Source organism: Rhodnius prolixus, unplaced genomic scaffold (genome assembly GCF_049639745.1).
Source record: "Rhodnius prolixus isolate KJV_2025 unplaced genomic scaffold, Rpr scaffold_14, whole genome shotgun sequence".
Lineage (NCBI taxonomy): Eukaryota > Metazoa > Arthropoda > Insecta > Hemiptera > Reduviidae > Rhodnius > Rhodnius prolixus.
Window position 1 is genome coordinate 3,727,068 of NW_027411594.1, and position 23,973 is coordinate 3,751,040.

A 23,973-nucleotide genomic window follows, 5' to 3' on the forward strand; every position below is an offset into this window, starting at 1 on the left:
TGTTAAGAGCACCTTGTCGTTCATCTATGAAAGGAGTAATGTGTCTTCGTGAAGTAATAATTACAACATTTACCTGTTTTATCTGATTTCACTGTTATTTAAGAAAGTGGAATAAGGAAGTGTATTCATTTAGTACTTCCTTTAGAATTTTACCAAGTAAAATACCTAAAGGACAAAATTAGGCTATTCGTACAGCAATTCCATAATTATAATCTTAATAGTATTATCGAATACTATTGCTCTTACGGGATAAACCTAACTCCTTAATGCCCCTAAGGAATTTGAGTGAATTCATGATTGCAATCTCTTTTTGGATTTGTGATCCTAGTTTTTAGGAATGGGCAGGTTCAGAGCACTTAACTCTGTGGGTTATCCGTAGTCCAAAATGTTGATTGAGCTGAATCTGAATGGAATTCAAGTTGAGATAGATTTTTTTACGTTCTACACAGACTCCTGAATAGAACCCTTACTGGACTGGGTACTTACTCATTTCTTCTTATTAATCTTACACATCCTTGATACAGAAAACTAGAGATTTTATTTTCCATTTGTGCTGACTTTCCAATGAGTCCCCCAGTTGCCACAATTCGGTGATTATATTTTTTTTTATTTAATTTTTTTAAAAAAAAAACAAAAACTCTCCAGAAAAAAAGTGAAAAAAATTATTTAACTCTGTCCAATCCTGTGATAAAAAGATAATTTAAAATTTAAAAGAATGCGAAAACAAATAACGAGTACGAAAGAAAAAAAATCTGGGAACTGATGTAATCAAATAATTTGTAATAAATAAATAATAATAAAAAAAAAAGTACGTTAACAATGAAAAAGACAAAAGTTTAGAAATAATTTTTTTATATGAAAAAGTTGTTTTCTTTAAAAAAAAAAAAAAAAAATTCAAAAAGTAACACAAATGTTTAAAGGAAGTGGATACTTGTCATGATTTTGTATTTGATTTAAAGACTTTATGGTTTTGTTAAAAATTCAAATTTGTTTTATATATATATTTTTTTTAAGTTAATTTTTACTCAGTTAACAAAATAAATGAGCCCATTTAAATAAAGAACTGTTCTTTCTTTTATTTTTTACTATTATTATGTTTATTTTTTCTTAAAGGAAAAACAAGAAAGCTCAACTCAAAAGAACAAAGTATAAAAATAAGGAATTTCATCTCTTTGCCATGTGACTAAAAAAAAAAAAAAATACAATTTGAAAATAATAATAATAAATGTTTGGTAAGTGGCTATTTTATTTACAAAATTTTTCCCTTTAAAATAAAAAGTAAAATACAAAAAAAAAATCTAAATCAGCGTTTCACAGGCAAAATTCAAGACATCACATTTTTGAAGATCTTTTTCTCAGTAAACACATATTTCAAGACTTATTTTTAATACATTGAACTTTTAAAAAGGGATAGATAACAGGATTTATCATTAGTTGTCTAAGTAAAATTGGGCACTAAATTATCATAAACTGAACAAAAACTGAAAACTAGGCGTTTAGAGCATTAGCCAAGAAAACGATAGAAAAAATTGTTTCAAATTTATAGCAGTATTAGAAAATTAGAAAATATATTTTATAAAAGTCCGGCCTAATGAACATTTCAAAATATTAAGAGATCTAGCCTCTCTGAGAAATGGAATTAATTTTTTCTTGTAAAATCATAACTGTTCTTAAACGAGCTAACAAAGATTGACCGGCTAATAATAGTTGAACGTTCTTTAAAAAATACATGTACACTATAACTTAAATCATATTGTTATTTTGCATGAGTACTACATAAATCATTGTAAACATCTGCAGTATCCCTGAAACCCCTCATTTTGAGAAGCTTTGCGTGTAAGCTTTTTTTGAGTTCCTGCTGCCACTCCTGTTTTACCCTTTATACTTGTCACTCTAACTTTTTAAAATTTGTTTTGGAAAAATAACGAGTCGAGTGTGATTCTTTATTGCGAATTTCCAAAAATTCTAGTCGATAATCTCAAAACAGATGTTAGTCACTATTTAAATAAGGTCAAAAGACTCAAACTCTCCTTAATAATTTGTTTCGAAAAACTGCATTTTTAAGAAACTTCTAAATCATTTTTTTTCACTTCAACTGACAAACTATTTAGTTAAATGAATATTTATTGAGGACCCCATCGAAATACTATTTTTGAATGCTGACGTTTTGCACTATAATTCAAATTTACATGCTTTTTGAGATAATATTGTACAGAATATTTTAAATAATAACACAATATACATTTTTTTAATGACATTTACTTTCATAAATATTAAAACAGTTGCAAGAAGTGGTTCACAATTAATTGTGTCTTGATTGCAGCTAAGAATTGACTGGAAAAATATATATACATACAAAAAGTCACCACCGCTCCATCAAACACTATATTTTTATACGATCCCGGAGAGAGAAAGTGTAATACTTAAAGTTAGTATTAATATTTACAACATTAATATTGAAAATAATAATAATTTAATTTTTATCAAAATAGTGAAGATAGACAGGTATTACATTATTATCTCATTTTTTCAAAACGTCTCTGACGATTACGGGCAGAACGTGCATTAATTTAGACATTTAAGCTGTCTCTAGCAAAAATCGTGCTCTTATTTAAAGAGTTAAAACTGCTCGCTGAACTGTTTGTAAAATGTGCCATTTTTACCAATTTTTCCAGAATCTGTATAATGCTATTTGTGCAGGCGATTTTTGTTTTCTTTTTTAAAAAAAGGGGGCCATCATGAAACCATCATACGTTTTCTTGATAATGCACTTATACGAACATTTCTGGTATTTTGTGAATTGGCTAAGAAATAGTGGCATAACTTTAAAGCTTTAAATTTTTTGGAGGAAATAGAATTTGAAGCAGCCAACTTTTTTTTGTGCTCAGGATAGTTTGCATTGATCCCCTTAGGAATGACTTAAAAAGAATCCTCAGAGGTCAAAGACTATAGTTAGAGAAGCACTGATTTAAAAATCTGCGCATTTCTTCAAGATCTATTGTTTTAATTCATCTAAATTAGATTTGAATCAATCGGTATTGGTCCACTGCCAAGATCTTTATCATCTTTTGGTTTATCCAGATCTATTTTTAAACTATCAATAACAGTTGCTAAAGCAGTTCTAGTTTGATTGAATTCTTGGGTAACCAATGACAGGCGGCCCATGAAATAGTTTACATTTTCATGAATTTCATTGACATGTGTATTTATAGCTTCCAATTTATTGTCCATTTTTTCCATTTTATTATTACTTTGATTCACATAAAGATGCGTTTGACTTTGTAGGTCATCCAACACTGTAGCTGATGCAGTCAATTGTGTGTACAGTATGCCAATTTGTCGCCAAACTTGTTCCATTTCTGATTCAATTTTCCGACTGACGTTTGCTAAAGTTGTATTTTCACTGTCGGCCAAGTTATCTGATAAGGAATTAAAACGATTATTTATTGTATCGTTCATATCCCTACTTTGTGAAGATATCGATTCTTCAACACCTTTTATTACTTGAAACATCATAAATTCTATTTTCCTCTTTGTATCTAATACATTTTCATCGGTTTTTATTAAAATTTTCTCCACTTTTTCCAGAGCGTCTATATCATTTGACAGTGTATCAAATTTTTCATGAATTTTTTTATAAAAATCTTTCATCATTTGTCGTCCTTCAAGCATAACATCATTCATAATCTTTCCTTCTGAATGCATAGAATAGTCCAATTCTTTTAATTTATTTTCTAATTTACTTAGTCCACCATTTACAAGGATTAGAATATCATCTTTTACCGACCTAATTTCTTCTGTTATTGACCCGTTATCGATATTATTGTTGTTATAATCCCGCACTTGTGCTAGTTTGTTGGATTGCAATTCCATTTGTGAAATTATTGAACCATGCCATTTCTTATGTTCGATGGAATTATATTCTCGTTGTTGGTCAAATAATGAAGACATTCTTGCTGTAGTGGTCAATACTTCTGCTTGTAGTTTCTCTATTAAAGAAGCTATGTAATCCATCTTTGAATTATAAGCTGCTTCCATAGCATCTAACTTATCTTTGCTGGGAAACAGTTCATTTGATGTGGACTGTTTGCTCAACATCCCTTCTACATTGGACATCCATGATTGTAAAGGAATCGCATCTATAGTGTATGTGCCTTTAGCTGCTTCATCCTGGAAAAGAAAATTTACATTTTTACAATATTCTAAAGTAATTTGGATTAGCTCAATTAAGATGTAAAGAGAGCAACGAAAAATAGGCAAGATTATTTAGTCAGAAGTAAAATAAAATAATAGTTTTGACATCTGAATGGCTTGCGATAGTCTGAAAATGAAACTCTGGACGTATATCCAAGTATTAAGTAAAGTAGTAGTAAAATAGTAAAAGTAATCGCCTATTTTTTCAGGCGGAGCTTAACGTCCAGCTACCAAATTAGGTGTCGTGGACGGAGGCGACTAGCAAACATACTTTACTGTAAATTTCTTTTATTAACCATTGAATAAAATCCAAGGCCTAAGACCGGGAATCGAACCCAGTACCACAATGTATATTAGCTTTGCGAGTCTAGCCTCTAACCGCTCGGCTACCGTGGCGCCTTATACCCACGTATTAAGAGAATGCTCTGAAGGGGATAGTTTTACGAGAGGGGTGAGAGAGTGAGAGGGTGGGATATTTGCAATAAGTTTTTACCTAAATGATCAATCAACTAACTGCTTTCGTCAAGTTCGTCTTTACATTCCATAACAACTTTAAACTGTTGAATGAAGAACTAATTACTACAGAGAGCTTGATTTTGTTTAATAAAAATTATGTCTTAACTAGGTATTGGAAGCTCTCAATCTTTTGAACCCAGAAGTGTTAAATTGTAGTGCATAAGCTATTCCATTCGCTTTAGTGTATTTTGCCGAGATAGTGACCTAGATCTTACATTACGTCCTTTATCTAAGAGTATTCTTAAGATAACTAAATGATAGGAAGTTTATTACAAAGTTGTACTTGAAAGCATCAACTTCGGTAAATGTCGTAATGCAGTTTTTACCACCACCTTCTCAGGCTGCTCCATGTTAAACTATACTATCTTATACTATTCATTGTTATACCTGTTGTAAAGTGGATTCCATTTTTCTCAGTCTATCTTCAACAGAGTTCAGCTTGGATACAATTCCATTCAGTACATGGTCTTGAGCTCGTTCCCTTTTATCCATACTACTTAATGCTTTCTTCAATTGTTCTCCTAGCTGTCGCTCTCTTAGTTCATGACGTTCTAATTTATCTGTGGTATCGCGAAATAGGTGAACCATTGATAGTATAGCATCACGAATATCTTCATGTCTAAAAAAAAAGTAAGTTAATCAATAAATTTAATAAGGTATTGTTTGGAACTATAAAGTGTGATTTATTGTTAGCTAATCCAAAAACTTATAGACGTTCAACAAATTAATAGAATTCTATTTACTAACGTAATCGCACGATTTCCGTTTACAAGATGTAATCCCATTAAAAATAAGGTGCAGCTCAGTAGAAGTATTTTCATTTTGATTAAGAATTATACGTACTCCTGAAAAAAAGAACGAATTTTAAAAAAATTCGTGCATTTTAAAAATGTGAATAATGTAGAATTTACTTATTTAGCAGCTGTAGGCGCTATAATTAAACAATAATTGATAGAAGCCCTATTCTTCCACATATTATTTTAATCTTCTCTTAAGAAAATTTTTTTTTCCTAATATTTTGAGTGGAAGACAGTATTTTAAGTTCAAAAGCAAAAAAAAAAAACAGAAAATGGTAGGTACTGCTGGTTTTTAGAATTTTCATCTCGATGTTATTGAGTCCCGTAGAGTTACGCAAGCGAATTTCTCCGCAAAAATCCTTTTACTGCAACGAATCTGCATGGAAGCCAGTCGACGTTCGTAGTTTGAAGAAAACCTTGAGAATGAATTTTAATAAGGGAAAGACGCAGGGCAGGAGTTTCACAGCAAATTTTTTATTAAGATTATTGAACATATTATTATTTAAATTATAGGTCGTTGCAAATAGGTTTTTAGTAGACTATTATTAAAAGCGGTTCATCAAGAGAGTAAGAAGCTTTAAAGGTACAATTTTAGATTCTATTATTGGTCTACATTTTTCAACTTAAGATTAAAGATAATGTTGATTTATTTTAAGCTACGATAAGATTTTTGTTTTATTAAGGTTGCAATACATCTTTTTTATAACATTATAAGATATAAGAAGAAATAATCGAATCCAGCTGCTGGCCCTTAGATTTTTTCTTCCTAGGAGCTTCTTACAGCTCACTGCCCGGTGATGGGCAGTGTTGTCTGAAACGAGAGAACACTGTCCGGAGGCCGGCAGTGCACAGAAAAAAAACTCGGAGCGCCAATAACCTCAGATGTTGATGCGCCTTAAATCATAAAAAAAATAAAATAAACTAATAATTATACCTAATAATTAAGAAGTAGATGCAAATAAAGATCAGATTTCGAGCGCAGCTCGCATGTCTTCTTCTCTACCAAAGTGCTGTATAATTATCTGGGAGTTAATCATTTCTAGTTTAAAGTGTAGCAAGTTCAAGGAGATTCTTTAACCTCTTCTCAAACTTAATTATTTACTTAGTTTTTTTTCTTAAGTGCCAGAAAAAAAAAAATCCTTCAGTTTTTAGAAGGCTAGAACTGTAGACTGGTTTATTAGAGCTTTGATAGCGTGGTAAAAATAATTATTTTCTTAAATATTACCTTTCTGTAAGACACTAGCTTCAAAATGATCATTTAATCTTAGCCCTTAAGTGGTATGGTATGAGTCTTAGGGATTTCTCGTTTTGACAAATGTTTGTTTTTAGTAGAGTTAAATAGCAGTTTTGTCAGTTGTCATCGTCTCAATAAGTTTAATTTTATGGAGTAGGTAATCAATTAAAAAATGTATTTTTCTTTTACGCCCTTATTGAAACCTAATTTTTTAGTTACTTTTAATAAAATTATTTAGATAATTTAATTAATTACATGCAATAAGTAAATATGAGTAGTGAAGATATATATGGTGCCTCAGAAGCAGGTGAAGGATAACTAGCCAGCGAAATAATTCATTATAAGATATCGATGATCGTGATCAAACCTCAAGGAAGTTTCGGGTCCATACGGAAGACGAATTAAAAAACTTAGATTCGGACTTGTTTTAAAGCACTTTGTACAGGTAATCGAATCATTACGTATTGGACCTCTCGAAATCTTTTTGATATCATTTTGCACATTTAGAATAAACATACTAAAAATAATTCATTGCATTTTGTACCCTCTATAACACAGTCTATTTAGTAACCCTATCTCCAGGACAGATTAAAATCCCTAAACCACAAAAAAAAAATTTTAAACAATTTTGTGAACACCATATAGCTCGTTAAAAATTGAAATGTGAACATTTGCGTCTTTTTTCAATCCAATAATTGTCTTCACAAGATTATATCTAAGACATTTAAAATTTTTCTTTCTTTTTATCAACAATATTTCTTATTTTTATTGTTGACCTCGTTTCCATATGATCGGTAATATCGTAAAAAAAATGAAGTGGAGAATTTATCTATCCGCGTATTTATGATGGTCATGGAATTGACAAAACAAAATAAATCTGGTTTGAAAAACATTCATTAAACTTTCCATTTGATTCAGTCAATAAATGGCAAGGTTCATTGAAATTTTCCTCTAAATTTAACTGTCTCAAGACAGCTAAACGTAGTGTTGTTTTGTTTGATCTCTGCAGGCTACGTTGTCCATTGTTGACAGTAGATAGCATCTAGCCCTTGTCACTTTAATTATAATAAAGAAATTAAGAACTAAGCCGATCTGAAGCGAAATATTTTCTCCTCTAGAGTTGCAAATCGAAAAGCAAAACTTCCACTCACTATACGGCTGCCTGTACACGGTTGCACAGTTTATTTACTCTTCGCTACGCTAATAGGTTGCTAGAAGGTATTATATAATTTAACAAGACTGGAACAAGTACCATAGACTGCCAAATATTATCTTTGAAATTCATGGATGTGTTATTGGATAGAGTGTAAAAGTACTACGACTCCCTCACTGGCAAATTATACCTTTTAAAGAATAGCGAAAATTAATATGAAATAAAAAAAAATAATGTAGTCAATCATTTTGACTGGCATACCTAGTGGTATACCTAGCAGCAAGTGAAGAAATTAGCACAGTTAGTACATTGCAGAGATCCTGGGTTCGAGACCGGCCTATCCTTAAATTTTCCTTCATTGAAAACCTTTTGCAGCTCCCTGCCGGTGTCTGATGAGAGAATTCGAAGTGCAAGCCGGTAGGCGTTCTAAAAAAAAATGCTTAGGTCGCCAAAAAACCTCATTTGTTGCCCTCGAAATTAAAAAAAAAAAAAGGTTGTTCAAACTACCCTAACTAGCCGTCAGAAAATTGGTTTTCATTTTTGTTTATGATTTGGTGTGCTTAATGGTTCACTTCGGACTAGAGCCCATAAAACCATTTATTTGCAGAAAATGTTTTAAGTTAAAACTGACGAGAGCTTTATATTTATATAGAAGATATATTAAAAAAATAAAAATACGTTGCTTACTTGTTGACTTTGACGAAACGATGGCGCTGGATTTTCGAAGGAAAACAAAGAACTTAGAAATTAAAAAAAAAAAATGCACAGATTGATCCGGCACTGTCGGAGGAATCACCCCTAAACAAGCAAGAGCAGTGATAATCCTCATGGAAAAGAAGTGAAACTCATTTCTATGTGAAAGAATTCTCACTACTCGTCCATGAAAAGAATGTACTATCTGTTTCAGGCAAACCACCGGCCTCGGCAACCCGAGGGCTCATTTGTACAGGACAGAGGCAAATACTGATATATCGTACCTCTCTGTGCGAGTTGGGATCTCCCTGACATCATCTGATGACGAGTGAGATCTCGAAAATAGAGCTGGTAAATAGTGCCGTCTGAAAAAGTCATTTTGGACTACCCGAAAATTAAGAACAAAACTCGTAAGAAGCTTACAAAGGAAATAAAATTAAAAAAAAAAGGTTGATACTTAAAAACTCAGACAAAATAGTGATGAGAAAAAAAAGTAATAGTCTTAACCATTAAAGGATTAATAGCGTAAACAATATTCATAATCACCACAAATTTACTAGAAACAATGTCATCGTAAATATTGAACAGGTTATATATAAACCAAAGTAGGTTTGTTTAGTTAATCAACCTACTAGAGCGCTGGACGATAACAAGTGTATCTGCTATCTTGTTTGTGTTGTTTTTTTTTCTCTCTATAATTGCCTCTTGAGAAGTGTTTTTATTTGTGAACTTGAATTGGTGTAGACGTCTCCAGGAATAGAACTGGTAAAGTGGAACTGGACTGGAGCGTGCCTGCACGGTAATGTTTAAAATTAGGTTCCTTTACAAAAATGGTAGGCAGACTAAGGAGATTTTATGTGAGAAGTCTAAGAGAAAAAAAAAGCAAAATAAATAAATAAAATATAGTCATTTTTTTTTTTTTTACTTATTCATGGTGCCTTAACAGTTGTGTCTTGCACCAAAGAAAGGCTCTTTAGTATAAATACTACAACATCCTGTCTTATTTAAAGCCTTTATTTGTTTTTTTTTTTTTGCTAGCCACAGATGATTTAAATCTATCTGATGTAAAGACTTTAGAGTCTGTGTTTCCATCTAACGCAAAATGATCTAAACAAAACACATCTTTCATTTTAAGTACTTGCCATGTCTATGTACTCGTACGTTTGTACGAATGAAATTAATTAATAATTAAAGAGAAAAATAAAAACATTGAGACAAGTATTTAGATAACTTCAATTTTTTCAACAACTGTCGCCAAGAGTATGCATATATTTTAAAAAAAGATAGCAATTTTTTTTCCTAGAAATATTAGCTGATTTATAAAATTGCGTTTTCATTAGAATCTGCGACTATAAATCTAACTCTGATAAATATCTCCAAGTCTTTATATTCTATTAAAGTTAATAACTTCTTTATGTTTCCTTCTTCTTCGGCTTTTATCTTAAAGGCATAAAGAGGTTTCTTTGTCTTCATTATTTATTTAGTGTTCTCGCATACGATATAGTTTATCAGTTTTGTCTTTTTTTTTATTTGTTTGTCTTTTTTATTTGGTTTTCATGAAGAGCTAAGCCAATGCGCATATTCTTTTATGATCCCAAACCCACTCATATAAAGAAAGTATTGATTGCATCTTGTCGGTTTTGATTCGAGTTTATTATATGGTACTTTGAATTGTAACTCTAACCACTCGTGCATTAAGCTATCATTTTCCTTTATCATTTTTCAATGAAATTTTATTTTAACAGAATTCCGAGAGAAGTAGTTTCTCATTTAACTGTGCCACTTCTTTGATTTGACGGTTTACCATCTGTTCTTAATGAATGAAAGCCAATCTCTCTGCAGACGTATGTAATAGCTTTTGATGAAATTAATATTATATTGTTTTCGCAATATTTTCACGTTCAAAGAATCTTTCAATTCTTTTTATTAGAAGTTTCTTTGCTCACAAAGTTCACGAAAAACGCCGCTCTTTTGCGCCACGCTGCGATGATGTCCAATAGGTTGTACTCCGTCAACGAACTAAGTTAAAAGCAGTTGACGGGAGTAGTTATCTCTGAATACCGGCACCTATGATTCCCAGTTTTACCTGGGCTTCCCTGGAGAATCTGAGTAGTTTCCAGGTGAGGCTTATAGGGAAAATCCACGATGTAAACAGTAACATTTTCTCTTCATGTAATGCTCAATCTTACTTGATAAATTTTCTACAAGATAACCAATTTTTACTAAATGAAAACTACTTTATTAAATTCCAAAAAAAAGACCATGTTAATAGTTTAAATAAAATCATTAATTGACATTACTTTTTACAACAAAAGTAAATTACAGACGCAATCAGTCGTAAAATTCCTGTGTTGAACGTATTTTGCTTTTTAATAATTTTTAAAGATACCATTTTGCCAGGGCGCAGCACTTAGAAAAACGAATTTTATTGAGGCTTCTGAGAAACATGAATTACAGAAATAGAAAAAAAATTAAAACTTCCCGCTAAACTGTCAATCATATGATCAACACCTTCAATCCTAGGATTATAAACTTTAAAGTAAATGCAGAGAGATGATACCAAGTCAATGAATCTAACTTTTAATTGCACCCAAATAACTTAACCAAATATTTAATGATATTAAAAACTTTAAGAAAAAAGATGCGACAGTTGATTGCCTTTGCTGTCAGCTGATGAAAACCAAAACAGAGTTTAACCTTCACGAAGTATACCCCAACAAATCAGAGCCCAGAAGAAAGCTTACCTTAATGGGAGTATTACTGAAACACCTAAGCAAAAAGAAACTTACATCTATGCTGAAACATTTAGCAATTACATAGGAATGATTTTTCGCAAGAACTAAATTTACAACCAACAAAACTGAGTTCAAAACAAAACAAGTAGAAAATGAAAAGGACGACTTGTAAGGGTTAGACATATCAATCCTGAGAGTCGCCTTAAAGGTGAAACTTGGTTATTTAATGTCGGCCTTTATAGAAATAGAATGTACCGAGTCATTCTTCCCGAAAAAACTTTTTAAAAATTCACGTAAAATTGGAGGAAGAGTAGTCCACGTTGGCCAATTAAATTATTTCTAGGAATTCCGCGCTAAAAATCTACATAACTACGTAAATAAAACATGGTTCTGTCGATTCATTAGGTTGACAAACTCATATCTTCAGCCTTGAAAAGTGATGCAATAAATGCACTTGACGTTGCCAAATGTAGTATTTATCTCGTTTCCTGTTTGGATGAGGCCCAAATTTGTATTTCGCACAGGAATGGTATTAAAGGATAAACAGATCCGCTATAAATAGCCAAGAAATAATAGTTGAAAGCCCTCGGTTCATTATCAATTGGAAAACTGCTAAACTGAGCTGCCAAGTCAAATCATTACTATTATTATTATTATTATTTTTTGACGCATCAACTGCTGAGGTTATTAGCGCCCGGAGCTTTTTCCAGTGCACTGCCGGCCTCCGGACAGTGTTCTCCCGTTACAGACAACACTGTCCATCACCGGACAGTAAGCTGTAAGAAACTCCTAGGAAGAGAAAATCTAAGGGTCAGCTGCTGGATTCGAACCCGAGACCTCCGCGTGAGAGTCCAGTATGCTAACCTCATAGCTAATCCCCTCCCTGCTATTATTTTACTGCTTTATTTAAAATTTAATTTCAACTTTTTTCCAGTCAGCTAGTGTAAATTTTTAATTTACGGAAGAAGTAAAGAAGGATAGTTATAAGTTAATTTGACTAAAGCTGCCTTGAATTGTTGATTTACAAATGGGTTTAATAAAAGAAATGGATTAAGCTTCATAATCCGAGCTCTCAGAAAATGGATTCTTGATAATAAGGAGTATAGAAAGTTTTATATAATCTTAATACTTTTTCAACTGCACTTTTGATTTTATAGAACATTGTACAGTCGTTTGGAAACTTTTCTGTAATCATGTCTTTTCTTTTTCCAGTGTTTTATATCTCTTATTTTAACTTAATACCTCTTTAAAGTGGGATTAGAATAAATAAACGAAGAGTTGGAGATGATCATACTAAAGTCATACTCACTAGTGTATGTAGTCATACAACGATGCACGCTCGTCAGCCAGTACAACGGTTTTGAAGAGAAGCATATAATTTTGAACGTCATGCATTTTTCTCAGGTTCAAGGACTGACAGTATGCGATTAACCCTTTTTTTATTTATTTGTTTTTTGTACTGATGAGGTCATCAAATACAATCGCACTTCTTGATACAAGCTTTCTTGTTTTCATCTTATTTTGATAAAAATTGCCAGCTTCTCTTTCTCTCTTTCACACACAGAAGAGAATGAATGGTAGAACAAAACTAGTGAATTATGGAAACTAAAATTGCTTCATCATTTCCATTTAAATTAATATCTTTAAAAAAGATTAAAAAAAAGTGGCAATTCGTACAATTAGATACAAAATACTTTCTGGGTTATTTTGTGCTTTATTTCCTTTCTCCGTTTAAAAGTGGTGTGAAGCACTTCCTGGATTTAAAGTTAACAAATCTTGATCCAAACCTTACACTCTGAAACGTTTATGATTTCCTAATTTCAAATATGGTTAGACTTTTCTTTCGGGGAACGTAAGTTCCCATGGAAAAAGCCGTCATTCTGGGGTAACCATTCTCTAGGAAAAGATTTTTATAAGGAAATGGACTTGCCACCCTAGGGACTTTTGTGTCCCTAAAGACCTGTCATGACTATTCCAACAAGGAAAACATGAAGCATGCTGGAGTGGGATTGAAGTTCCCAGTATTCATCATCACAGAAATTCTCTCATATCAGTTTCCTTTAAGAAGTTTAGATTCTCCCCAAAGAAATCAATTTTTCTTGGAAGTCATTATTGATTTAGGCTGCATCCGCTTTCTCGAACATATTTTTTTGTGCAAACTCCATTTCGATAAAGTAAGGCTCTCCAGCTGTCCTAACTCCGGCAAACTCTACATACATTTGAAGACTGAGACTACTTACAAACAGTTATAAATTATAATTGGCCTAGCAAAAAAGTATTCTTTACAACATTAATAGCATCCAGTATTAATCGGTTCTTGAATAATCTTCTTTTCCAGATGGAGACATATTTGAATGTCTGTTAACGTTATCCGACTGATGTTAAAAGAAGTGATGTAGAAGAGTTCTTAAGTTTCATTGAAAGCAAACTTGGTTATTGTTCATGATGCTTGTTTCTGCAATTGGGCAGCTCTAATATGCAACCAGGTAAACATACCCTAGTAACTCTCACATTTACCTGAATTTGCATGCAATGTTAAAGACAGCTGTCCTTACTTTTTTTTTTTATGATAAACTTTCCTTGACTTTGTGGTCATCAGTTGATGATCACTTCTGATGTCAAGGACACTGTATCTACACAAGTTAACTATGTTGTGTTTAGTCTTCCACATCAAATTGTTCCCGGGCAATATCCGAGTACGCTGGTCATTAAATGAAAAGAAGCATTTCTTAGAAAAAAAAAAAAAAGTCCCGAGATTAGGACCACGCTCTTCTGAAGCAGAAGGGATTACAAAAAGGTGATATGATGTGAATTTATAATTATTTTTACTTACGTATGCAACTATGAATGAATGAATTTTTATTTTGTTTGTCTAAAAGATTTTACAGTTAAATAAATTGTGAACGGAGACTTGGAATCCGCAATGCTGATCAATATCAATAATTTCATCTATATTTAATAAAATCCATCATCATTCATTATTATTGGATGAAAATTCTGAAATGACAGGGAACAGGTGTATGCTCGGAGCTGAAATCATTGTAAAGTACGATTTCTTCTGGACTTCCTACTAAACAAATTCGGCAGGTTTATAAATGAGTTTAACAGAAATCTGTACTGATTTTATACATTGTAGCACGCACATTTTTTTTTTTTTTTTTTTTACTGGTTTTAGACTGAATATAATTAGAAACTTGAAGTATTTAAATGAATTGATTATATTTTTCTCTGCTATAATGGGTTGAATATTAAGGAAGGACTAATTCTTTACTAGATTATATTTTACTCTGAATTTTGAGATGGAGAGATTTTATTTGGAAAACTGGTCATTACGATGAGAGTCTTCAATTTAATTAATGAGGAATTTCAAGGAGAGAGCAGGCACTATAGAAAATGAAGCCCTTCACTATTAATCTTAGGTAAAAACTTAATTACATACCCTACTAGCTGTAATTGTAAAGTGTACTCTTCACGTTTATTTATTTTATTTTTTCTTTTTACAGAAAAAAACTGAACTTTTTAAATTTTAAGAAAAAAAAAACTGAAAAAACCTAGAACTGTGCGGTGATTGACAAAGTTATCTTTAAAAAGCTCTTTCCGGAGGCCAGCACGGTATTGGAAAAGGCTTCGGGCGCAAGTGGTATTAAATGATATTGAATTGTAATAATTCTAATAAGAAAAAGTCGCGAGAGTGTTCACATCTATTTTAACTATTTCTTACCGATCATATGAGGAAGTATTGCGATTGTAAACAATTTTCTAAATTAAGTTTTCTTCAGAAAATGGGTTACGGAAAAGCTAATTGTCATAAGAGTAATTTCAGTTTTACAAGATTAGCTTCACTCCAGCTGCATTTGTTTAAATTTATTATATTAATTATTTATATTATGATTATCAAATATGTTCTTAAAAGTTTTGAATTTTAAAGAAATCTATCGCCGGAAATGTGCATCTATTGAACGACTTCTTTTTGGAGATCCTAAATCTGATTCTGAAGAAGAAGAAATCTCGCTTTTCTTAAAAATTTAATTTATTATGGGGTTCTAGTTTTGTAAACTTTCTTCAAATTCTTTTAGTACAATTTAATATTTATTGTAGAAAATATTCGAGGTTTGAAAATAATTGTATACATAGATTCATATTACTATTTTTTTAAAAAAATAGAAAACTGCGTCTATTTCTAGTTCTTTATCATTCGTATATTATCTGAGAATTATTAAAAATGGCTTTTAATAATTTATCATTAAACCGCTAATAAAGTTTGTTACATAATTTGTAAATTGAATAGAACATTACTACAGTAATTACTATAAACAAAAAAAAAAAGTAGTGATTAGAAGTGTTATGTAAGGAGTACTTACAGAAATGTCGGTGTATTCAGAAAGTGTAGGATCACTAAAATGTTTCCAATTAGTAGACGGATACTGGTGGGCACTATGTCTCCGCAGGACTGCGGCCCAATCGTCTCTTCGCCGCGCAAACTACCAGGCGAACTATGACGTCATATCCACCCCTCTTCAATGTTCTGACCGTGACTTTATAATGTTCAAAAAACTTATACTCTCCTGGGAGCTTTAGGTTTTCACTTTATTTTACAGCCCTAGAAATGAAAAGTGTGCCAATCGTGCCTATTTTTTGAAAATTGAGCTCTAACATAGAATTAAACACATTTTTTTTTTCTAGATTCTCTAAGTTCAAGTAAATTCTGGTGTAAAGCCCTCGCACAGATTTTTTCACTGCAAAGAGTTGCAGTTTTATTACAGTAAAGAGTTTCAAATTTACTTTTCACGATTATGCGTTGAAGGGTCTATAATGTTATTTAATTTACACTAAAAATATCATTTTCCTCTAAGCACTTCATAGATTCCATCTAATCTACATATTAAATAAAATTTAAAGGTTTCTGAATGAGTTGAACAGAAATATCTCATCCATCATCAATTTTCTACATCCAAGTGATGAATCAACCTATGTTTAAAATCAACGATATTCTCCTGCACTTCGTACCTAACTTCATTTCCATAAATCTGTATTTTTTCTTGTTTTTTGTCCTCACTTGATTCTCAACCGCATGTTGTACTGTAAGTCTCTTACTAGGTATCCGTTGTACTTGCATTTTATGTGTGCATTAGCTTTGGTAAGGTCTACTTCATCAGATTCTGTGCAACTTAAACAATGAAATCATGGCTCTAAGTTCTTAAAATCCGCTTCCGAAATCAATGATGTAAATGAAATAAGTTTTGTTTTTTGCGTACTGCAAAGATATGGTTCAAAAAGTTTAAAGATGCTAGATATCAGCCTGGAAAGTAAAAGGTCACCTAGGATGTTTTCTATTTCTTAGTTTCATTTGTGTGGATGTTGTGCTTGAAATTAATTATTTCAGAAAATGTGCATGTTAATTACGCGTGTCGCCGCTCTTAATCACAAACAGCACTTGCTTGCAAGCAGTCGAACCATCCCATACTCGACTTGTCCTCTAGCATGGCTTCGTAATGTGTTGGTAATCATAAATCTCTGTAATATCTTCCTTATGTCCCTACGGTACAAACTTCTTCGTTTCATCACATGAATTATGACTTGTGTGGTTCAGATCAACCAGCTGTACTCGTCTTGAGCGATTAAATAATATTTTCGTTTAGGCTGAAAAATATCTCTCTTTGGTTAATTGATAAAGAGCAGTCCATTAACCCTTTACGTTAGACATTAATAACAAAAAAAAATGAATTTCAACTGATATCTTTCAGGCAAACAAATAGGCGCAAAGATGGAGTTGAAGTTGTAGGAAATGATTGTTAATATTTCGCTTAGTTGGTGAGTAAATTGAACTTTTTTAAAACACATTTAATGTAAGAAAACGTTAAGATTTCAATTTTGCTCTAACTTATGAACATTTATTAGAGTTCTTGATTGAAAGAATTTAGTCCTTTTTGTAGAAACTTATAAAACTTAAAACTCTATTTTTTGAAATTACTTTGTATCTAGGAATCCTAACAGTGCATTTATTGACACTTGAATAATACTTAGGTGGACGATTTAAATACTTAATGAAAGAAAAATTTAACACGATTTCAATACTCAGCCAAAGTAAAAACTTGCAGTTTACAGTTTAATACACAATAGCCACTTAAAGTAAAATATTAGTTTAGGGGCCAAAATGTTAATGTGTTATCTATTTAATTGTTTTTTATTTGTCAGTAATAGTAATTATAGCTAACTTGCTCGCTAAATTTTGAGCAGTTTATTGTTTACTAAATATCAGTTGTTTTGTAATATTTTTTTTAGTAAATATTTAATGTTTTGTTGTAGTTTCACACGATCTATTAAAGAGGGTAAAATAAAGGCGACGGTGATTAGCTTCCTTATTGCTGTTTTATCCTTGAGATAAGATCGTTAAAGAATCTTCTTTTTTTAAAAAAAATACAATAAATTTTATAATTAAAGATTAATACGATTTGACAATTAAAACATTGCCCTTTTAATTCGTTATTATTGCGATTAAAAGAAAGAGAGATAAATAATATAGATATCAGCTATCAATATTTTCCAAAATTGTGGAATTTTACTTGTTATATTTCCAGAGCTTCAGACTAGAGGCTAGTGGTTTAGTTTGTTGTCCGGGTATATTTGTTTTGTTTGCGTCCTTAAGTTTGGGTGATTAGGTAAACATTCTTTTTTTCTATAGACGTAATATATATATACATATATATGCGTTATTTTTTCAGCTGCAACCATACCTTACTAAGTTATTTGTTTAGACAGAAACGTTTTGTGCTTGCTTTACTTAAAAACAGTTTAACTTGTGAGAACTTTATCTTTCATCTGATAATCGAAACTCCTTTTCATGCGTCTACAGTATACTCTTTATTTCTAACAAAATTTTGGAAAAATCTGGACTTTGTCACGTTTAATCAAATTTTATTGTTAAGTACAATTTATTAGGATTGATAATTTCCTTCCTACCCTGAATGTTTAATTACCTTTAATAAACAATTAACCATTTGACGCTAAGAAATCTGGTTTTAGGATATTCGTACGTTCTTACGCATCCGTTTAGGTTTCTTCAATGGACACTATGTAGTTTAGATAAGAACCTATTATTCAGTTAATCCTGAATCCTACGAAAATCCATTTTTGCTGGAAAAACAAACAGGTATCATTTTACTTAATCAGCATTATAATTATATTTCATCATTACAATCAAATCGCTATTTGGTTGGTTTTTTACGTATACTTTCTTATCCGTATATCTGTTTAAGCCTACCTTCTGTCTTCAATCTGAGAATTACATGTTCAGCTAGATGAACGGCCCATTCTTAATTAATAATCTTATCACTTCCAGTTTTGAAAGCTATCTTGATTTCTAAAGTATCTTGCTTTAAAAACATTGAAGAATTGTTCTTGGGATATTGAGGAAATGTTGACCCAGAGAGGATAACAAGAGCTGGTTTTTTCCCCTAATTACAACAACCTGATAGCACCCTCTCTATTTTTTTTTTTTTAACTTTTCACTACATTATCTACTATCAATAGTTTGACTACAGATGTTTAAGGTAAAGCGCTTTAAGTACATTTAGCAGTTTCTGCGATTCTAAAACGATATGTTATGACGATTTTGCGATATTTCCATTGCATAATGAATTATGAAATTAATAATTACTGAATTATTGAACACGATAACGTTTTAGTAAGTAATGTTGCATGTATTAAAATGATATTATTCTATTTGAAGAGAGCAACGTTTTTCAATTTACGGTGTTCGTTGAACAAAATATATGAGTAACCTAAGTTTTTATTTTCAACTTAAGTTTTACTTCATGAAGGAGTACTTAAAAAGGTTTTTAAGTACTCCTTCAAGTTAAGTACTCCTTTAATAAGCTAAAAAGGGTCTATGTAATATTTTTATAAAATCCCAGAAAGTAGAATTAACAAAAAATATGAAAAAAAAAAAAAAAATTATGAACTAAATACTTTGATAAAGTGGGAGATTTTAATTTAATCACAAGGTCAAAATGTTAAATTCAGTATTTTTATTCGTTTTCTTAACTACATTATTTAATTAGATTATATTAATTTGTTATGCACTAAGAACAGATTATTGATATTAGTCCTACATTTTGTTTTATTGCATTCATTCCTATATTGCTTGGTATGAAATAATGATTGATCGACCTCACCTAGGCGGTTTCTATTTAATTCTAAACAGTGGGTATTCTATTACCTATTCTTTCCAAGAAACCTCTCTCCAATTCAGATTACTTGATTAGAGCTTCAAACTTTTTCATCGTTTACTTACCTTACGCTCAAATCAAACTGAAACATTTTGGTGAATGTCCAGAAAGTTACACAAAAATAGAAGCAACTATTCTACAGCTACTTTATAAATTTTTGAACAGAAGTTAGAAATTTTCAATACAATATACTGTAAGGGATTTTTGAAGGTGAGCTTTATGTTGGTGTATGATTTTTGTGAGAAACCTGTAACCGTTTTCCAGCAAAAAATTACAGACTAATTCCAAGGTAGCACCTTAACCAATTTACCAAATTCAAAAGTATGTGCCTTTCAGTCTTAATTTTGAAGTTGAAAGTTCACGTATCATCGTTAAAAAAAAAAGCGATTCAGAAGTTATTGAAATCACTCCTTTCAAGTTTTTGAATATCCGATTCCGAAATTTGAAATTCTCTCTAAACCTATAATTATTTCATTTGTTTCATGCGAAAGGTTCTTTTTATATTAGTTAGATCTTGATGTAAAGTTCTCCTTGCAAAGTATATAAAAATGTATATAGGTATAAAATAGACTAGACAAATTTCCATTTAAATATATTTTATTAAAATAATAATAACACATAATACAAATAACACGTTATTTAATATTAAACTAAACACGTGAATCAGGCACTGGGAGAGATTTCCTAGATCGTAATAAGTTCATATTTCCTATTATTTTTGCTATTCTTGGTCCTAGTCCATTTTTGTTACGTTGCTGTATTAATTGTTCAATATCAACACCTGAAACAAAAAAATGTAAAAATAAGCCATGGATTATCAAATGACAAGTCCACTATCCAAATAAACTAAAAAAAACACCAATAGAATGGACAGGTAAAGAAAAGGAATACATTTTTAACTTCTAAATGTACTTTTAAAAGATAGAATGTTTTATTTAGATAGAATGACTTTAGAGAAGCATTTTTACTAATGAATAAAAATTCAAAATATCTAGTTTTTTTCTCTCTTTCTTAAAATATTGCATGGAGATTCAAATATCTGGTGTTGATTAACATGTGTATAGCTTTCAAAGATCTTAAATGATAGTACGAGAATGGAGTTTGCGTAAACGTTTTAAACTTAAGAATGGTTCTTTAATGTAGTGTTCCTTTTTTAAATTTTTAGAAGAGGTTTTAAATACATTTTGAGGTAATTTTGAAATGATTAAATCAGAATATATTAGGAAATAAGCAAGGGCTTCGGTAATTTGTTGGGTTACCCTTTAGGGGAGGGGGTATGGAATCAGAGACTGAAATAAGTACAGAGGAGATAAATAAAATTTGGAACTAAACTAAATATATAGTTTCTTATGTAGTTTTCACACATCTAAATTATGTACTTAAATAATTAATAATTACTCACCTAATTCACTGGCTTTTCTAAATGTAGCTTTGTCATCTTGTGTATTTGGATGTCCCGATGAATTGATACTACAGACAGAAAAAGCTGCTTCTGATTGCGCAATACTCTCTGTATCAGATTTGAATTCAGCTCTAATTCTATCAAGTGCTATAAACAGATAATTATTTAAAAATTGATGTTAACTCATGGCTGATTTCGATTTTCAGAACATCTAATCTGAAACTTGTCAAATATATAGATAAAAAAAAAAAAGAACTGTGCTTTTAAGGATCAAACCAACGATATTATCTAGTATTACTGCAGAGCTAATTACCTTTTCAACAAACTTAGATAGATGGTCACTTTTTTTTTAACTTACCTTTTTTAAGATCCATTTCATCCATTTCTGCATTATTAATCAAGGTTAATTGTTTTTTAAATTTCCTAGTTATTTTCTTTCTTATAAAGTCGGCTTCGATTTCTTGTTTGGTTCTTGGGATCCGAAATCGTATACAACAACATAAACATATGACTAAAATTTTGTACAATTCTGTTAGAGTGTATAAAAACTAGTATTTTTAAATAAAAATATTAATTTCAGAAATAATAATAACAGCAATAAATATATTTCAAAATCAATTCCTTATATGAAGTTACATTGCTATACGCAACCAAGAGAATAAGGTAGTGGCAGAAAGAACCTCTGATGCCTAGATGGAAGTAAGTGTTTTATTTCTGACAATTACACATCAGCTAATATCGGACAATTCAGTCGAAAGCAAAGCCAATCTACTACAACTAAGATTAAGATGTCCTATAATTTAGAATTGCCTGACATTGAGGGTGAGGGGTAAATATTGGAGGGGCAAATGTAGGATGACTTTTTGTGAAGACGGTACAGTGCTGCTTGCCATGGATACTCACTCATGTTCTTCGGTATAAGATAAGTACGCTATCTAAGTTCTTAGAAAGGTGGAACCTTGACTATGGTGGTTAGAAGAGGGTAGTTTTGCAGCGAAGAATTCCGGAAATCAAACTTTCATTTCTGTAAATATCCACAGTGGGCTTAATTCCAAAACTATCGGGAAATGCGTCTGAACCCATCTAAGGCCCTCTACACATTCGCTTTGGAATCCAGTATACGCTAACCACTAAGCTAATCGCTTTCCTAGAAAAAAACTAATGTATTTAAGTATTGAGGAGGGATCCTTGGAGATCTGAAACGAATCTAATTACGAAATATTTCTTTTGTGAGCCTGTTTTGGGTTTATTGCTACTTGATATCAACTATTAAACCGACTTAATCAAATTTGAGGATCAAATACAAATAATTTTATCATATACCTATTGAAAGAAATCCACCACAAAATATCAACACCACATGCCATAATCTAAAATTCCATAATGATGGCCTTTCTATCCAATGTTCATCAATAACTGATGATGTGGTAGTTGTAATGTTACAATTCTGAAACATCAAGCCGTAAATTATTTTTGATATTTTCTTTTGTATTGAATATAAATTTAAACACAGTTAATATATTTAAGAACAATATTATTACCTTAAATTTATCTGGAGATACTGCCATGGTGACATCTACTAGAGTGAGGGTGGTCTTTTTTGCCCCTCAATGAATGACCACGCCCTGACTTCCTCCCCTGTAACTTTCATTAACTAAATGGACAGTAAATTACCTTTTCATGAGACATCTTACCCACCTTCTTCCTCTACTTTTTATTCTAATAACTACTGTCTAAGAAGACGTATCTTTCTAGAGTAATAATCATTTTGGTCAAACCTGTTCATTCACCTTTAGGAAAAAAAAAAAAAAAATTGTATTTTATTCTCAACAAAATTATTTGCATATTAGTATCAAATTAAGTATTACCAGAAATCAGCAAGAAACTAAGTGGGCAATCGATATGAAAGAAGAAATTTATTTATGCACAGCTGAATTAAACGCTTAATTCCTTTTACAGCTAACTAATTCTAAGATTTTCTATTACTGCTTTTCATTTAAATTATTTTACTTAACCCCTGATTTGGGTAACACACCAAGATATAATAGAAAGGTCAATATAGTTGTACTATGCAATCACGTAATCTCAGTCGCAACGATCCAATCTTTCTGCAGGCGATCCACGGAAATGCACTTAACTGCAAAATTTTAAGCGCGTGATCCTGCTACCAGTACCCAGGAAAAATAGACAAATAGAAAAAATATTTTTTTTCTTGTTCTTTATTGTTACGTCAGCACTAGGGGATCAGATACAAAAGGGGGAGACGTATTTAATATATTTACAAATTTCATTTTAGGTATGACATAGATCGTACGATACTTAAATTTATCAAGAAATTTGAGAAAAAATAAAGAAAAGTTGTTTTTATTTATGAAGTAATTCATAACCGAACAGGTGTTGTTATCTAGGATCCCGTCGCGAGAGATGGAGTTGTTTATTCTAGGACTTAAATGTGCAGGTTACCAAGGAAAGTGTTACGTTTCATTTATTAAATTTCAAAGTTCTAAAAAGTTCATTTTGAAAAAGGATTGTTTCCTTTTTAATAGACTAGAAGTCGTAGAGCAGGTCAAGCGACTATTGTGGCTATTATGGAATTTGAGGAAGTAGCAAAGCATTCTCTGAAAAATCAGTATAATAAAGCCAGAAAACAAGCTGGACTGACTATTTTATGATCACTTTTAACTTTACAGAAAGATGCTGTTAAAGAGACTTTTTCAGGATACTTTCCTATTGCTATTGGTATTTATAATCATATTAATTGCCTACTACTCACGTCACTATTTCCAAATCTATTGTAAATAAAAGTCTACTAAATGAATAATTTTATAGTAATAAAATAAAAGGGCATGCCTACCTATTTCGTTACTATTATTGAAATCATGGCACTCCAATTTTTATTTTGTAAGAAGCCTACTGTTTTAAATATTATTATTGTAATATATTATTTTTATTAATTTTTTTTTAAATTTAGCCATTTCTGAATAAAATTATCTAAAGTAAGCTCTAAACACTAGACGGCTG

At 31.2% G+C, this 23,973-nt stretch overlaps 2 protein-coding genes and 1 long non-coding RNA gene across 19 annotated transcripts in view; 1 reads left to right on the top strand and 2 right to left on the bottom strand.

Moving 5' to 3' along the window:
- Nucleotides 1–882: 882 nt before the first annotated feature.
- On the bottom strand, nt 883–15,820 carry LOC141451686 (uncharacterized). 3 transcript variants are annotated; one of them, XM_074123192.1, is made up of 4 exons: nt 15,684–15,820; nt 5,458–5,555; nt 5,098–5,329; nt 883–4,170 (listed from the first exon to the last, which is right to left on the bottom strand). In XM_074123192.1, exons 2-4 carry the CDS (start codon nt 5,529–5,531, stop codon nt 3,013–3,015), a joined length of 1,464 nt encoding a protein of 487 aa, XP_073979293.1. In that variant the 5' UTR covers nt 5,532–5,555; nt 15,684–15,820; the 3' UTR covers nt 883–3,012. The 3 variants fall into 3 exon arrangements, with proteins under 3 accessions (XP_073979293.1, XP_073979294.1, XP_073979295.1); XM_074123193.1 differs by lacking the exon at nt 15,684–15,820 and adding an exon at nt 9,220–9,358; XM_074123194.1 differs by lacking the exon at nt 15,684–15,820 and adding an exon at nt 8,582–8,606.
- Nucleotides 9,247–23,973, top strand: part of LOC141451690 (uncharacterized) — a 28,798-nt gene continuing 14,071 nt past the window's right edge. For 2 of the 15 annotated variants that reach the window (XR_012457001.1, XR_012457015.1), the window contains exons 1-5: nt 9,247–9,386; nt 13,661–13,808; nt 13,984–14,119; nt 14,202–14,741; nt 14,826–21,651. This is a non-coding gene — a long non-coding RNA (uncharacterized lncRNA). Of the gene's footprint in view, nt 9,387–9,632; nt 12,742–13,660; nt 13,809–13,983; nt 14,120–14,201; nt 14,742–14,825; nt 21,652–23,973 lie in introns of those variants that run through there. The other 13 variants (XR_012457010.1, XR_012457008.1, XR_012457014.1 and 10 more) reach the window with 13 other exon arrangements.
- LOC141451687 (uncharacterized) lies at nt 20,201–23,963 on the bottom strand. Its single transcript, XM_074123195.1, has 6 exons — nt 23,807–23,963; nt 22,494–22,742; nt 22,276–22,399; nt 21,311–21,463; nt 20,953–21,099; nt 20,201–20,331 (listed from the first exon to the last, which is right to left on the bottom strand). Exons 2-6 carry the CDS (start codon nt 22,518–22,520, stop codon nt 20,201–20,203), a joined length of 582 nt encoding a protein of 193 aa, XP_073979296.1. The 5' UTR covers nt 22,521–22,742; nt 23,807–23,963.

Excerpts from the sequence above, each read along its gene's own strand:
- LOC141451686 (XM_074123192.1), bottom strand. The coding sequence starts at position 5,531 with ATGAAAATACTTCTACTGAGCTGCACCTTATTTTTAATGGGATTACAT. Across the intron at positions 5,330-5,457 it reads AACGGAAATCGTGCGATTAC|ACATGAAGATATTCGTGATG; the intron begins GTTAGTAAATAG and ends CTTTTTTTTTAG. Across the intron at positions 4,171-5,097 it reads TGGAATCCACTTTACAACAG|GATGAAGCAGCTAAAGGCAC; the intron begins GTATAACAATGA and ends TTTCTTTTCCAG.
- LOC141451687 (XM_074123195.1), bottom strand. The coding sequence starts at position 22,520 with ATGGCAGTATCTCCAGATAAATTTAAG. Across the intron at positions 22,400-22,493 it reads TATCTCCAGATAAATTTAAG|AATTGTAACATTACAACTAC; the intron begins GTAATAATATTG and ends TTGATGTTTCAG. Across the intron at positions 21,100-21,310 it reads TGAAATGGATCTTAAAAAAG|CACTTGATAGAATTAGAGCT; the intron begins GTAAGTTAAAAA and ends ATCTGTTTATAG.